General features: G+C 42.8%; 2 protein-coding genes across 6 annotated transcripts in view; both read right to left on the minus strand.

Annotated features, from left to right (window-relative positions):
• Positions 1–5,461: 5,461 nt before the first annotated feature.
• Positions 5,462–12,112, minus strand: LOC143525682 (uncharacterized). 5 transcript variants are annotated; one of them, XM_077019939.1, is made up of 12 exons: positions 11,332–12,112; positions 10,671–10,699; positions 10,293–10,327; positions 8,247–8,430; positions 7,955–8,063; positions 7,751–7,875; positions 7,572–7,658; positions 7,317–7,382; positions 6,953–7,054; positions 6,710–6,796; positions 6,143–6,289; positions 5,462–5,611 (listed from the first exon to the last, which is right to left on the minus strand). In XM_077019939.1, the coding sequence occupies exons 3-12, from the start codon at positions 10,314–10,316 to the stop codon at positions 5,487–5,489; spliced, it is 1,056 nt and encodes a 351-aa protein (XP_076876054.1). In that variant the 5' UTR covers positions 10,317–10,327; positions 10,671–10,699; positions 11,332–12,112; the 3' UTR covers positions 5,462–5,486. The 5 variants fall into 5 exon arrangements, with proteins under 5 accessions (XP_076876054.1, XP_076876037.1, XP_076876046.1 ...); XM_077019922.1 differs by having other exon boundaries at positions 8,247–8,433; XM_077019931.1 differs by having other exon boundaries at positions 10,671–11,752.
• A 443-nt stretch (positions 12,113–12,555) lies between these two features.
• Positions 12,556–15,837, minus strand: part of LOC143525556 (NACHT, LRR and PYD domains-containing protein 3-like) — a 106,216-nt gene continuing 102,934 nt past the window's right edge. The window contains exon 12 of the mRNA XM_077019666.1: positions 12,556–13,113. Coding sequence (XP_076875781.1) covers positions 12,796–13,113 — 318 coding nt within the window. The 3' untranslated portion in view covers positions 12,556–12,795. The remainder of the gene's footprint in view (positions 13,114–15,837) is intronic.

Genomic DNA, 15,837 nt, shown 5'->3' on the forward strand with positions numbered 1-15,837 from the left:
ATACTGTTGATGTCTGTCATCGTTTGTTCACTGTGCGATTGGTATGGTTGTGGGTGCATACACAGGGGTGTGGTGTATATGGGACTAGCGTGTGTGGGTGTATATGTATGTGTAGATATATATGTATATATGTATGTATGTGTATGTATATATTTATATATATGGATGGATGTATGTATGTATATGTGTATATATGTATATATTTATGGGTTAAATGTGTGTGAGTGCATACGTGTATGAAAGAAATGTGTGTCTAGGTGTATGTGGATGTGCGGACCGGCTGCTCTCTGTGGTGGGGGTGGTGTGGATCCGGGCTTGGATGTGGTGGTGGGGGGGGTTGCCGCCCTGGTCTCCCCGGGTCGACCGCTCCCTGCCTTGAGCTGGGGGGGCAGTGAAGTTCGGCAGCTAGCAAGCTGGCTCTCCTCTTCCAGAGGACCCTTTCCTCTGGACCTAAGCATTCCCACCCCCCCCCCCCCACCCCCCCCCCCCCCCCCCCCCCCCCCACACACACACACACACACACACACATCCTTGCTCATTTAGGATTCTGGGGACAGGCAGGTACCCAGAGGTTGACGAGGTGGGCCTGCTGCCATGGTTCACCCGTCTCCTCACCACTGTCTGTCCCTCAGTTTTTACTGCACTTTAGACATTGAGGGCCTTTGAGGGGACGGTGTGGACATGCACTCACGTTTGTCCTAGCACCTGTCCCCTCAATTTTAACTGCACCATAGTATCACACACTACGACACATGCATATACACCAACACCTACACACAACACTGGGGGTGGAGGGGTGGGAAGGCCTTCCTTCACCCGCTTCCTGCTCCCTGCCGGGGCGGGGGGGGGGGGGGGGGTTGCTGGCACGGGACTGGGCTGGTGGCTTCCTAGGACCGCTACCGGTCCTTGCTGGTCCAGCCATTTGCCCCTGCCGCAGAGGGTGTGCTAGTCTGGATAAGTGTGTGTCTCTGTCCTTGTTTTCTTCTTGTTTCTGAATGGGTGGATGAATGAGTGCGTGTTGGAGGGAGGGGACATATGGCCAGGTTTGGAGGTGTGAGGGTGAATTTGAGTGTATGTGTGTGTGTGTGTGGGGGTGGGTGTGTACATGGTGGGGGTGTATAGGGGCGAATGTAGGGTGGGTTTGGTTATGTGGGTGAGGACAGCTGGTTCTGGGTCGGGGCTGGTCGTGCCCGGTTCACTCATGGACACTCCCCTGAGACTACTGCACCACTCCAGAGGGGGGGCGCCTTGGAGCTCCGGAGTCCGGCTTGGCCCCCCGGCGTAGGGGCGGTTGGCCCGCTCCCCTGGGCGGTGGTGGTATGGGGCGGCCGGGTGCTCCTCGGCGGGAGGTGGGCCCTGCCGGGTGGTGGGTGGCTTTCCGGGCGCGTGGCGCCGTGGTTTTGCCGCTGGCCCCTGGGGGGGGGGCATCCTGGGGGGGAGGCGCTTTGTTCCCTCTGGTTCCCCTGGACCTGCGCTCCTTGACTGGTGGGGCGCTGTCCGGGGTCTCTCTCTCCCGCCTGCGGGGGCGGGCGGGTGAGGGTTTCTGGGAAGTGCGGCTCTGGTACTCCACCGCTCTGTGGGGGGCCGTGGGCGGGTGGGATTCCCGGGTCTCTCTCCACCCGCCTCTGGCCTCTGGGGAAATGCTGTCGCAGCTACCCACCCTTGCTGGTAAGTACATTCCATACATCTATCCTATGTTGCACTTCTAGGTTGCACATAAACACACACCCATACATCGCACTCATCTGCACTATATGTATTTGGTTTACTTTCTGTACTTCTTTGCAGTGGTCATTTGAGCTGGTTGCGTGTTTTATTTTATTAATATTATTATTATTATTATTATTTTATTATTATTATTTTTTTCTTCTTTTCTTTTTCTTCTCCTTTCTTCTCCTACCTCTGTCTTTTCCCTTTTTATTATTTCTCTCCCCCTCTTTTCTTGGTCCACCTAACCCCAATAATTATCACTTTGCATATTGTTATCACTATATATTGTTATCACTACACTATATATTATACAGAATTGTTATAATTGCCATTTAAATCTGTACATAAAAACAAAGTTGTCCTCCAAAGATGGGGGGGTGGAGGTGGGCCAAAAAAAAAAAAAAAAAAAAAAAAAAAAGACTAGAAATATAATGTGACCAGCTAGTGCATAAGGTATCTTTATGCTTGCAAAGTGTGAGACCAGCATGGAGACGCCGTGATTCCCTGTAGCGTGTTCTAGTGATGGGCAAATGAAGCCTCTTGAAGCAATGAAGCTTTCCAACCCTTTGCTTTGCAAAAAGGTTCATTACTCGAGGCTTCATTCATCACTCACTAGTGACATCTGCTGGTGAAACTGTAACAGCCTCGTCATTCAGTTGGATCATACTTTCAAAAATGTTAAAAATGGAATATTGTCACAAAGTTTCCATCAAACTCATGTTTAGTAACAGGAGAATCAATTAAATCATACTTAATTGCCATGTTTTAATTATTAAAATGATTTGTAGCCAATCTAATCCTTGACCATTAGTGGTTGTGTTGGGTTTTCTTGTATGTCATGAACGTATTTGACAATGAAGATATGTTGTACTTTACTATATTGGGAATTGAGTGGTTGTTGAGGAAGACTGAATATTTTGAGTTAGAAACTGATTTAAAAAAAACAAAATGTGTTTTAAATAATTGCTTCTTGGGGGTTCTAGATCTGGTTTGGTAGTCATGGCCTGGTGGTTAGGGAAGGGAAGTGGTTAGGGAACTGGTCTTGTAACCGGAGGGTCGTGGGTTCGATTCCCAGACCTGAGGCCATGACTGAGGCGCCCCTTAACCCTCAATTGTTCACTTATATAAAAATGAGATAAAATGTAAGTCGCTCTGGATAAGGGCGTCTGCCAAATGTAAAATGTTTTTAACATTACAAATAAGGTTTGCCTCTTCCAATGGTTTTTAGTCTGTTTTTGATGTGTGAATCTGATGTACATCCTGATCAAACAAAAAGAATTTAGAACATTCCAGATTTTAAATTTAACCACCTTCTACAACACGAAGCAACAGGGTTCATAGCGCTTTTATTTTGAAAAACGATACGCAAAATGAAGCAATGACGTGGCCGATGTAATGCGAGGCCTCGTTTGTTGCTGATCACGTGATTTTGCTCAATCTAACACAAGCTCCAAAGCGGGGCTTCATCGGACACGCCCCTTTTTACTCGGTACACGCTTCGAAGTAGCTTCAGATGTCCCATCACTAGCGTGTTCCTTGTTTGGAAGCAGAGCTGAGGTGGTGTGCGGTGCCGCGACCGTGTTTACTGTACAGCCCGGGACGTATGGTGATCCCTTGAAGGTATAATGCGATGTATAACTGTCTGATATTTCTTGCCTATGGTGTTTTAAATTCGGCATATTAGTGACATGATTCCTTATTTTCTTTGTTTAACCAGGTTAATGCAAGCGACTAGCCTTTGATTGATGCTGGCCACTTTGTAACACAGATTATACAGTGCTTGGGTTGCCAGTTGCTTTTCCTTGTATTCTTTTGCTTTTATTCTTTTTTTCTCTCTCCGTATCGATATGTTCCCTTCGTGTTGCTGTGGTTTTATGATTATACTCGTGTCTGTTTTTTATGATTAAAGGTGGGTGCCATGTGTTGGGTCAACAGTGTGGAGTTGGGATATTGATACTTTGGGTATCCATTAGTGTGACTTGCAGTGCAATATAGTATATCTCTGGTTTTAAACTTCTTCACGCGTGATAACTTGCCGTGCAATATAGTAAGATCGTGGTGTGCAATAGGGGATCTTTTTGTGTTTTTTTTTTTTACTTCACGTGTGATAAGGATACCGTAAGGGGACTCCCAACCCCACCACTGTGCCCAGCAAGGTAGCTGTTTTATTTATCTTTCTGAGTTAAACCCATACGATCACTGACAACTTCTGGAACAATTAATAAACTGTCCGCTTTGTATGATTCTAAATCTGTGTGGCTTGAGATTGTTAACTCACACGGAGCTTCCCCTCGCTCCAGGTATAAACTAAGGGGTGGCGTAGTCTGGTATCAGCTAACTCTTAGACGCCACACATAAGCTGCAATTTAACGAGCAAAATTCAATACAAAATTCTATACTTTGCCCAGTTATGATATATCAGTATTTGGTCGTCTGCTAGTGGACAAACATTAGAACTACCGGAAATTTAATCATAAATGGAAAACTGAATCAAATTGGGGTAAAATATAGAAGCAGGTTCTACACTGCACAGTTAACTACACTGCACGCAATCACAGGACTTTATTTTCCCAAACCCTAGAAATGCAGAGAAGTCCGCAACTATGTGGAAAGAAAGAGAAAGGTGTGTGTGTGTGTGTGTGTGTGTGTGTGAGAGAGAGAGGTTTTGTTCTCCAGTTGTGTGTGTAGAGGAGTGTGTTTCCATGGAGACTCAGGTGTTGCTCCAGTACACAGGAGGTTATTCTAGCTCACACACACACACACTGAGGAGTCAGAATCCCAAACCCAAACCCTGCATAGAGGGGCTCAGTGAATGTGGAGTGGAGTGTCCCAGATAGCAAAATGCATTCGGCCTGGATCTGGGCAGGAACTGTCATAAAATCCGGGCCAGGTCCGTAAAACGGACCTGGGCCTTCGTCCAAACGCACAACGGTCCAGTCTCAGTATGTATCTGGCGTACGGACTCAGAATGACACCGGACTGGCACCACGCCAGATCTTTGTAGTTTTTGTGTTCCTTCGGCCAAAATGCGGCTCAGATCCACTTACCGCTTACTATCCGCCGACCGGCTCCGGATCAGCTGTGATTCAGCTGCGCGTTTATAACGGTGTGCTTACTACTATAATGCAGTCCTGGCGACGCCCTGCTCTGCAGTCTATTGAGGTTCCACTGCTTTAATACACGCATGTAAATGGCTGAAACGGCTGTTTAATTAACTAATTACTTGAATCAGGTTTGCTGACAGAAGAAACAGCAATATATGAAGGGCAAAAGACAGGAAAAAGCTATCAAGCTATCTTACCTTTCTAGTTCTAGTAAAATATAATATAATGCTTTCCCTACTAGTTTACACTTATTAATTCAATACTTTACACAATTACATTTTAAAATATGTAGAAAATAATTTCCATACTAGATTCTAAAATACAAACACAATACTTTAACTAAACTTACTATGGAAAGTAATGTTTATTTTAGTATGTTTTAAAATATGAACTATATCAATGTTAAATATTTTTCAACCAAATTGAAATGCAATGCAATATTTATTTAATTAGTTTTAAAACATTAAAAATTCTGAATAAATGTAATCAGTCAATAATTTTTTATTTGTATTATTTATAGTTCTGTCCTTTCACTTCCACAATTTGAATAAAAACAAATAAACAATAAATAAAACATTCTTTTTTTTACCAAATTTATTTTTTGTAAAACTCACATACATATCTGTGTAATATTCTGGTATGACTGTGTATAAACACCACCACAGGACATTCTCACTGCTTGTTGCGTTCTTGCCGTCCACCCCCTCGGTCACAGGACAAGTTGAACCATCTGATGGCATGCCGAGTTATTTCAGTGTCTGTTGCTCCTGCAGAAGTTGGACATTTCCGAACAGAACCTAAACACAAACACAAATTAATGAGAAAGCAGTGCTGGACAACAGAATATTAACCACAGCTAATACAACAAAAAGAAAAAGGAAGGAGTTAAAAATAAATTGTTGAAAAAAAAGTGAGAGTAGACAGGCCAGCACATATTACTAGACTATTCACGTTTACATGCAATTAATAATTTGGTAACACATTTTAACATTTAACATGTGATTTGGTACATCTGTTTTCAACGTGGAATCCCTACAAAACAACATTTTCTATAGATCAAATGGCAAACCCTGTTAAACGATGCACAGAATAATCTGCAACTTGCAGCAGTACACTGAACAAAAACTCATGCTCTAACAAGCAGAAGCAGGATGTGTAATTCTGCAGCTGAAAGACAATACAAATCCAGAAAAAAGTCTTCACACTAATTTCCACAATGTTTAAATAAAGTTCATGCCTTTCAGCTTTAGGGCCCAAAACAAGCTAAAGTTGAATATGGCTGCATTTTAGGCTTGGTGAAGCATGACCAGAGAACACGAATAGTTCACCTGAGCAAGAGATTGGGCCACTATGCTGTCCAACTCTGAATTGTGGCCTGAAAACACATTTCTCTTCTGTTCCCATCCCTCTGGGACAAGTAAGCAAGGAGGATGCAGACGCATTTCTGCCATCAAAAAGGTCCTGAGAATTGGCACCTAAACAAAAAATGCATACAGGAAAAATAACACACAGAAGAATCTAGAATCATCTAGAATCACTGTCTGATACCAATCTATACATGTGAAATCTTTATATGTATACTGTGTTTGTGAAAATCGATATAGTAGTAGGTTTCAGAAGTATAATATTCCTGCCACACAAAGTGTCCTTTGTTATAAGAATTTTGACCAGTGACTATGTAGCAAGCTGAAGAGGGGTTTACTTAAGGTGGTTCATAAAATTTTAGCAAGTAGTTGCTATGGTGCCCAATGTGAAAATTATTAGTTGATTGCTATAATGGTTCAGGTATCTGGTGGGACGTTACAAAGTTGTTGCTATGTGTTTGGTGATTCCTATGCCGAACAGAAAGATCCCAAGAACATTTAGATGTATACTAGCTGTATACCAGCTCTTACCTGGAATAACTTGTGTTCCTTCATGTTCATTGTTGCAGATCTGTGAATTGTTCCCATCATATGGAGAATGAGGAAAAGAAGTAATGCCTAATATTAGAAAAGAGAGAAGCCCGAGATGAAATACAAAAGAGACAAGTCTCTGAATACAGGTTGCCAAGTTGACATTTTTAGTTGTTAGAAATGCTCTCCCTGGACAGCACATCATTATCATGTGAGTGATTTTTTTACCATGTGCAGTTTTACCTGGCTTATGATTGAGGACAAAAGGATCAAAGGGCCTGGAAGGAACAGACCAGCTAAGATCAGCAAATCTTTTGTCTTGGTTTTGTCCCTGGGGGTTGGCAGCTAAAAGTGGAGACATACATTTAGAGACACTAATATGCACAGATTTGCACCTAAAATTAACATAGAAAACTCATCATGTTTAACTGCCTCAAACAGAAAAGAGGAAAGCTAAAGTGTTTGGGGTATGACCATTAGTACCAGTGTCAGTACAGTCCATATTTTATAAAACACAATTTTAAATGAGTGTGCATTGCTCATAACCTGGAATACTACAACGTCTACTAAATGAGGCCCCAACTCTTTTGAGTGACACAACACTTACCAGAAAACATTTCTGGGTTTGAGTATTCAGTATTATAGCCTTGGCTGCAGATCTGTGAACTATTTCCTGAAAACAGAAATAAGAAGGGAATATGTAGTAAATAAATAATGCCTGACATTAACAAGAAAGACAGAAATCAGAGGAAATACAGTGTGCCTCTGTATGATAATAATCCAGATACTCTCCATTCCCCCTTTTGTAAAACTAACAATAAGCGTTGTTGGCCCTCGCATAACAAACTATGTGCAATTTTACCTGGATCCTGATTCGGGATGCGAGATAGAAAGGGCTTGGAAGCAACAGACCTGCTTACTTCATTGATCGGTCCCTGGGGTTTAGCAGCTAAAACCAAACAGATACAAATGCATGCAATTACACAGCAGTAAACATTTTATATAGGGATGCATTATAAAAAGAATAAAAACAAGTCTTACAAATATCTGTAATAGTTGGTGGGAAAGGTTGAGGTATATGCGGTAGCCTGAAATTAACCTTTCGGACAGATGTCCTTCCTTCATTACCAGACATATCACTGTCACTGTCACTTTCATTTAAGTATCTAAACCAGAAAAAGACAATCAGTGAACAGGAAAAAAACAAAGACCTCTGTTAAACTTGCAGTAAGTTACAGTACATACTTTTTTTTAATTTTCCTCCTTTTCTGTGAGCCCTCATCCTCTGATTGTAAACCAGCAATGTCAGTGTCAAGATACTGCTTGATTTTTCTTTTTGCATCAGTTAGATCATCTGCTTTAATTAAATAAATGCACAAACAATCAAGCTAACACACACGAACAAACAAACACACAAAAACACTTCAATGACATTACAGTGGAATAAAAAAATATTATGAATTTGATCAGTTGATCAGTGATCCACAAAGTCTGTCCTAAAAGGTGCACATGGACCACAAAGAGAGAACTAACTTGCCTTTCTCACATATGATGCGGGCAGTGAACTTTTTCCATCCAGGACCAGGCTCTTCACAGTTTTTGATGGCCTTGTTAATTCTCTGGTCTGTTGGATAATTTGGCCACCAGGACTCTCCATCTTGAAACCATTTGCTTGGAATCACATTTACAGTATTCTCCTCGATGAACAACACACCACAGTACTTCTAAAATAAATAAATTTAAATTAAAAATAGAAAAAGACAACAAAAAAAAGATGATTAAAGTGGCCTGCCCCTAATCCTTTGTGTGAAACAGTGGGACGGGTCCGCGAGAATGTTCCTTTCGAAACTGTGGCACATTCACGACTCTGTCATCACACTGGTCTTCTTCAGAAAGTCTTCGAATAATTTGAGCAAGGGGACATGAGGGTTTACGGACAAAGCTTTTGATCTTGCGCAAATGATTCTCAAATGGAAAGGAGGAGATTGAGTTAAGATTACCAAACTTTTTGGCATCCTGTGCTAGATGAACTAAACCGTGTACATTGTAAACAATTTGATCCTTCCTATACAGAGCACCAAAATGAGTAACGAATGCATTTAGAAGGCTGCTTGCATAATTGTTGTGACTCTCCGACAGTTTAGGACTAGTATGGCAATGGCAGTGGATAACAACAAAAAATTGGAATAAACTTCCGGGTTCAAAGTATCCCTTAATACTACAGTTCCAGTATAGAGCAAAAACTGCCTAAATTCTGTAGCTTTCCACCTATCAACCTCCTTCAGTGACCGTGGTTTGCGAGCAAATTCATCAGGAATGTGTGCACGAAAGCTTAGAAGACTGTCAGAGATCCTGTCCACAAGTCTGGATGGTAGACGCACACAAAGTGGTCCCTTGAGCCAGAGATTTATCAATCGTCTCACCACACCCAAGCACACAAGGTGCATATAATCTAGTGGGAACTGAGAGACCATGCCAATATTTACACCAGTAAAGGGATGTGGACCCTGATGGTGCTCTTCATCAGCTCTGATTGAAAATGACTCGTCTGTTCTGTTTACACAATTCACAAGTGGGTACGTCATGCGATTATTTATGTACACACCATTCTGTGTGCACTTGTCACAGCCGTGATATCCATTAAAGGACTTTGTGCTTTTTACGAATGAACGTGCAGGTGTATCACATATGACTGAATCAAGAGTTAGTGTGAACCTTTTTTCCTCAAAGTCAAATCCTTTCTCTAGGTCAGCAAGTTCAGTGACAAAATCCTCCAAAAATGTAACGCTATTGGGTTTCTTAATGCCCGAAAAAAGCCCAATCACAACTGGCTCTTTCATAGGTACAGTGACCAACAGACCCAAAATTGGCCATAGTTGCATTTTTGAGCTCTTAAACAGGGGTAACCCATCAATGTTCACCTGAAGTCTCAAGCAAGTACCATTGGCCAATGTGCTCTTCCACTTATACAATGTCTTTTGTAAAGCTGCCACAATGCCAAAGTAATGATAAAGGCCACTACACATCTCCTTTACAGAGTAATTTGTCTTGGTGCGTAGAATGGTTCTAGCATCTTTAGGCAGCTCAGGATGGTAGAAACACAATATGGCCAGAAGGGCAGTAAGCGCAATATGAGACACACCATAGGTTAAGGCCCAATTTGATAGGCGATGTCTTAGACTTTCAGTCTCCTCAGTCTCTGACATTTCTTTCTGGCTCTCATCAGACTCAGTCATATCATAGTAATTACAATACGTACTACCTACTGAGACGCTGTGTACATCACCTTTGACTGCAGAATCTCTAATGCTGTCAGATGAATATTCACCTGTGCTGTGTGAACATGCATGCACATGGATTTCCTCAGCCATACCCTGAAGTCTGAACTCTTCCCTACTGGTCCTATCCCTTTCACCAGTGGCTTCAGGTGTCTGTCTATTTACACACATCCCTTCTTCAAGATTTTGAACTGTCATTTGGTAATCTACTCTAGCTCTCCTCCTTAGAGCAGAATCAGACACGGGTAATTTGGATCTCTTCATTTAAAATGTTCTTAACCAAATTTAGGAAAAAGTTTTATTACCTTAACCGGAAAATACGTCATCATATGTACAGCACCTGAAAAACAAATGAAGCAATGTTTAACCTGTTGGCTTGATAAAATGGAGTTACAAACTAAGAAAAACAAAAAACGTAACTACCACAATTTGAAGGGCCCTTCTTTTGACATAATATTTAAGCAGTGATGCTACCTCATAATATTTAAGCAGTGGTGCTACCTCACGGCAAACAACATTCCATACGAAAAAAGTATATAGGAGACATAAATATAAGGGTATTGCAGATTACACATTAATTAGTTAAAAGCAGCACAGATAACAGTAATATTAGCCATGTTAGCTAGCTAGCTAGCTAGGTTAGTTAGCTACGTTAGCTATAGCTACATAGTCTAGATACTTACTTCTCAACACCAAGATTCAGAGAGATAGTCTGAAAAGAATGAGCGGGAAAAGAGTAATAAGTTATGCAGAACCAACGAAAACGTCCTGTACTGTGAAAGAAACTAATACAAAGTCAACGAAGTCAATACACATCCGTGTACTAATATTTATTTATGTATATTGTAATGATCCTTAAGGGATTATTGGGTTACTGATTCTTTAAGTTAAGTTGTGTGAGTGGAGAGCGGGAGAGAGAGAGAGAGAAAGAGAGAGCGAGAGGATTCAGCTATTCTTTGAGTGAGTTCACTTGTATTAACGTTAAAATAAAAGAGAAGAGTTGTCAACAGCAAACTGTCCTGAAGTAGTATTTAACAAACGTTATAATATTATACATTTGTACACGAAGTCCCACCACCTTTTCTATCCGATATAAGCTAGCTTACGCTAGCTAGCGGGATAAGCTAGCCTAGGTCTACAATTTTAACCTGTGCTAGCTAGCGGCTAGTTAGCTTAGCGTTACGTTTCTCCAAGAGTTATCTTTATCACAGAACAGCTACCAAACCAGTATTTAGTTATTATGTTTGGTTCTGTTTTGGTCCATCTATTGAAACGGAGTGTGTGCTACAACCTGAGTAAAATGCTTTTTATACGGAAAGTCCATAAATCTAGCAGTGTACTCACCAGGCTAATGTCGGTTGGTGAATGTCGGTTGGTCAGTCCTCAGTTTGAATTTGAATTCCTGCTGGTCCTGTGCTGCTCCGCGGCTCCGGGCCAGAGCCGTCTAACAGCACTAACCCACATGCGGTATCTGACTCTGTCCCGGAGCCGTATAGAGGATCAGCATCAGAAATGTTAGTCAGAACCATAACCAAAATCTGGTGTGGAGCTGGGCCAAATCCGCTAAACAGATGTGACTTTTGCCCGGATTTGGCAGCGAAAACCCGGATCCGGCCCAGACTATTCTGCTATCTGGTTATACTAGTATAATATATATATTTATATATATATATATATATATATGTATATATATTTATAATATATATATATTTATAATAGTTATAGTTATACAGTCCCGTTCATCCAAGGCTGATGGTTGGGAAGTGTTCGTACTGTCTTCTGTGTGGTCACGCTGTCCAGGCAGAAGGTGATGTAATCCAGTACTGATGAAGTGTAGGTGTTGAGGTCTGTGTAGTTGTTGTGAGTGTAGGTGTTGAGGTCTGTGTGGTTGTTGTGAGTGAGTGTAGGTGTTGAGGTCTGTGTGATTGTTATGAGTGTGAGTGTAGGTGTTGAGGTCTGTGTGGTTGTTATGAGTGTGAGTGTAGGTGTTGAGGTCTGTGTGGTTGTTGTGAGTGTAGGTGTTGAGGTCTGTGTGGTTGTTGAGTGTGAGTGTAGGTGTTGAGGTCTGTGTGGTTGTTGTGAGTGTAGGTGTAGGTGTTGAGGTCTGTGTGGTTGTTGTGAGTGTGAGTGTAGGTGTTGAGGTCTGTGTGGTTGTTGTGAGTGTGAGTGTAGGTGTTGAGGTCTGTGTGGTTGTTGTGAGTGTGAGTGTAGGTGTTGAGGTCTGTGTGGTTGTTGTGAGTGTAGGTGTTGAGGTCTGTGTGGTTGTTGTGAGTGTAGGTGTTGAGGTCTGTGTGGTTGTTGTGAGTGTGAGTGTAGGTGTTGAGGTCTGTGTGGTTGTTGTGAGTGTAGGTGTTGAGGTCTGTGTGGTTGTTGTGAGTGTGAGTGTAGGTGTTGAGGTCTGTGTGGTTGTTGTGAGTGTGAGTGTAGGTGTTGAAGTCTGTGTGGTTGTTGTGAGTGTGAGTGTAGGTGTTGAGGTCTGTGTGGTTGTTGTGAGTGGTAGTCCCTTTAAAATTCTCCCAGTCTGTGTCCTCAAAGCAGTCTTGTAATCTTGTTTTTGCGGACTGTGGGCTTCGCTCTTGCAATGAGTGGTGTGTATGCAGTAAGAAGCAGGCAGATATGGTCAGACCAGCCAAGCTGGGGAGAGGGCGTCCCTTTGTAACACTTTGGTATATTGTAACAAACTTGATCCAAAATGTTGCTTCCTCTGGTCTCAAAGTCAATGAACTGATGGAGTTTTGGCATCACAGTTTTCAGATTGGCGTGATTAAAGTCCCCTGCTATTATAAACACGCCATCTGGATGTTCATTTTACAGCCCGTGAAGAGCATCATGCAGACTCGTTAACGCTAATTCCACGTCAGCATGTGGTGGTATGTAAATAGCAGTGAGGAACACTACGGTAAACTCTCGCGGCAGATAAATCGGTCTGTATTTCAATATTATAAATTCCAGATGTGGGGAGCAATATGTCTGTACAATATTAGTAGACGTGCACCGTGCATTACACACACAGATACACACTCCACCTCCTTTGTCCTTACCGGAGTCAGCTGTGTGATCTGCTCTGAAAACAGTGCGGCCCGCCAGCTCAATAGCAGCGTCTGGGATGTTGGAATTCAGCCAAGTCTGGGTGAAAAAGGAAGCACAGCTGCTGTTGACGATGGACTGAGCGTTCTCCACAAACAGACTGGGCACTGCTGGTCTGTCAGGTGAGTATCTTAGCCTAGCCTAGCCTAGCCTGGATGCCGGTCCGCTTGTCCCGCTTTTTCTTCCTGTCTCGTCTCCACCTGCGCTGCTTGCTGCTTCGGTTTGTGATCCATGCAGGAACTGATGTGTGGAGCAGCTCCTCCTGAATTTCATATGGTGGTGGAGTCTAGTTATTGTTTAGATTCCGTAACATGTTCAATCATTTGATACTTATGTGGGACGAACCAGATTGAAGGAAATAACTTATAGTGCAAAAATAAAAGAGTAAAACTATATACAACACTAAAAAGCGTCATTTGGAATGAGAGCTCTGAGCCGTGGCGTCTATGCGCGCCGCCATCTTGAGCCACTTATGTGCACAACACAATGTGGGGAGAGGAACACAGATGCAACAAGCAGCACAACCAACACCTGAGAATCTGTTTGACCATTTGCAGATTTTGTAGAGCTCACACCAAGTGAAGGGAGGAAATACTGCTTGGTAATTGTAGATCTGTTTTCAAAGTGGGTTGAGGTTTTACCCACTGGGGCATTCCAAGCTAAATATGTAGTGATAACAGAAGCCCTTTCATCAGTGGGGCCTTGAAAGCAGTAGGTGCATTTTTATAAATTGACATGAAGCAGCACTGCACCAACCAACCAGCAAGCGCGGGGGCTGTAGAGAGAGAAAACAGTAACTTGAAGAACAAACTGAGTGAGGCATGTGCAGAAACTAAGCTGGGTGGACCAAAGTCCTCCCCATCGTTCTCATGAATATGAGAATGCAGGTAAGACCACAACATGGCTTGAGCACGTTTGATATTTTGTTTGGGAAACCGCCAAAACACCAGAGTGGGAGAATATCTGCAACAGCCTCATTTGATTTTTAAACTTATAATAATGCAACATGTTGTGTACATTTAAACAACTACAGACTAAGTGCACAACAAATCACATTTTAAAAAGCAAGCAGCTCTTTATAGCAAATATCTGTATATAGTTGTGCTTTATTTGGACATTTTAAAATATTTACCATTTTCCTTTCCTCAGTACTATATTCAACCCACTGCTTAATGGCAGGACTGGGGTACATTTCAGTCTTTCTCTTTAAAGAACAGAAGCAAATGTACATAAAACTCTTTACATAAGCTGCAATTTAACAAGCAAAATTCAACACAAAATTCTATACTTTGCCCAGTTATGATATATCAATATTTGGTTGTCTGCTGCCATCTAGTGGACAAATATTAGAACTACCGGAAATTTCATCGTAAATGGAAAACGGAATCAAATTGGGATAAAACGGTAAAATGTAGAAGCTGGTTCTACACTGCACAGTTAACTACTCTGCATGCAATCACAGGACTTTATTTTCCCAAACCCTAGAAATGCAGAGAAGTCCACAAGAGGGCAGTCCCTGACAGCTACTTACAGTGTTCTCCAGCAGACAGTGAGATGGAGCCTCTGAACTGTTGATCTCAAGAGGAACTTCCTCAACAGGTTCCAGCATGTCAATCAAACTGGTAATTATGTCCCATTGATCAGCAGTTGGTGTAGCAAATGTTCCCTAATCACCAGTGTAGATGTTAAGTGTTTCTGTTCCAGCATCTCTGCATCATCGCTGGTCTGACCAATCAGACGCTATACTGCAGGACCGTTTCAAGCATGTGGACTGGGAAATGTCCTGTGATTTGTCGAACAGCGTTGACGAGTATGCAGACACAGTCTCCGCCTTCATACGCAAGTGTGTGGATGACGTAGTGCCCTGCAGACAAGTCCACGTATTGCCCAATCAGAAGCCCTGGCTGAACTGTGAGGCTCCGCCCTTAGCACACGCAGCGCTGCTTTCACATCTGGAAATACGCAAGAGTACAAGAAAACCAACTACGCTCTGCGTAAATCTATCAGATCAGCTAAACGGGTGTACAGGGAGAAAGTGGAAGCACAGTTTAACACCAACAATACACTGAGTTTATGGCGGGGACTAAACACAATCACGGACTATAAATCTGCCTCTCACACTCTGCCCAATAACAGCACTGATTTACCGGACGAGCTAAACCACTTGATGCTTTGAGACGCTGGTCAAAGACATAATCTGTTCCTCACTGCCTGCCACCCTGGACCCTCTGCAATTTGCGTATAGGAGGAATAGATCCACTGATGATGCAATCGCGCTGACGCTGCACACTGTCCTCTCCCACCTGGACAAGAAGGACACGTATGTGAGAATGCTGTTTGTAGACTACAGTTCAGCATTCAACACCATCGTTCCTTCGAAGCTCGACAGCAAACTCCGGGATCTGGGTCTGAACAGCACACTGTGCTGCTGGATCCTGAACTTCCTGACGGACCGACGGCAGGTGGTAAGGATGGGCAGTATCACATCTTCCTCTCTGACCCTCAACATCGGAGTCCCCCAGGGTTGTGTGCTCAGCCCGCTCCTGTACTCTCTGTACACCCACCACTGCACTGCTAGACACAGCTCCAATGCCATCATAAAGTTTGCTGACGACACAACGGTTGTGGGCCTGATCTCCAATAATGATGAATCGGCCTACAGGGAGGAGGTAAAAATCCTGGAAGACTGGTGCCGGGAGAATAACCTCTCTCTAAACGTCAGTAAGACCAAGGAGCTCATCGTGGACTACAGGAGGCGGGAGA

Source organism: Brachyhypopomus gauderio, chromosome 1 (assembly GCF_052324685.1).
Source record: "Brachyhypopomus gauderio isolate BG-103 chromosome 1, BGAUD_0.2, whole genome shotgun sequence".
Taxonomy (NCBI): domain Eukaryota; kingdom Metazoa; phylum Chordata; class Actinopteri; order Gymnotiformes; family Hypopomidae; genus Brachyhypopomus; species Brachyhypopomus gauderio.

Excerpts from the sequence above, each read along its gene's own strand:
- LOC143525682 (XM_077019904.1), bottom strand. The coding sequence starts at position 10,251 with ATGAAGAGATCCAAATTACCCGTGTCTGATTCTGCTCTAAGGAGGAGA.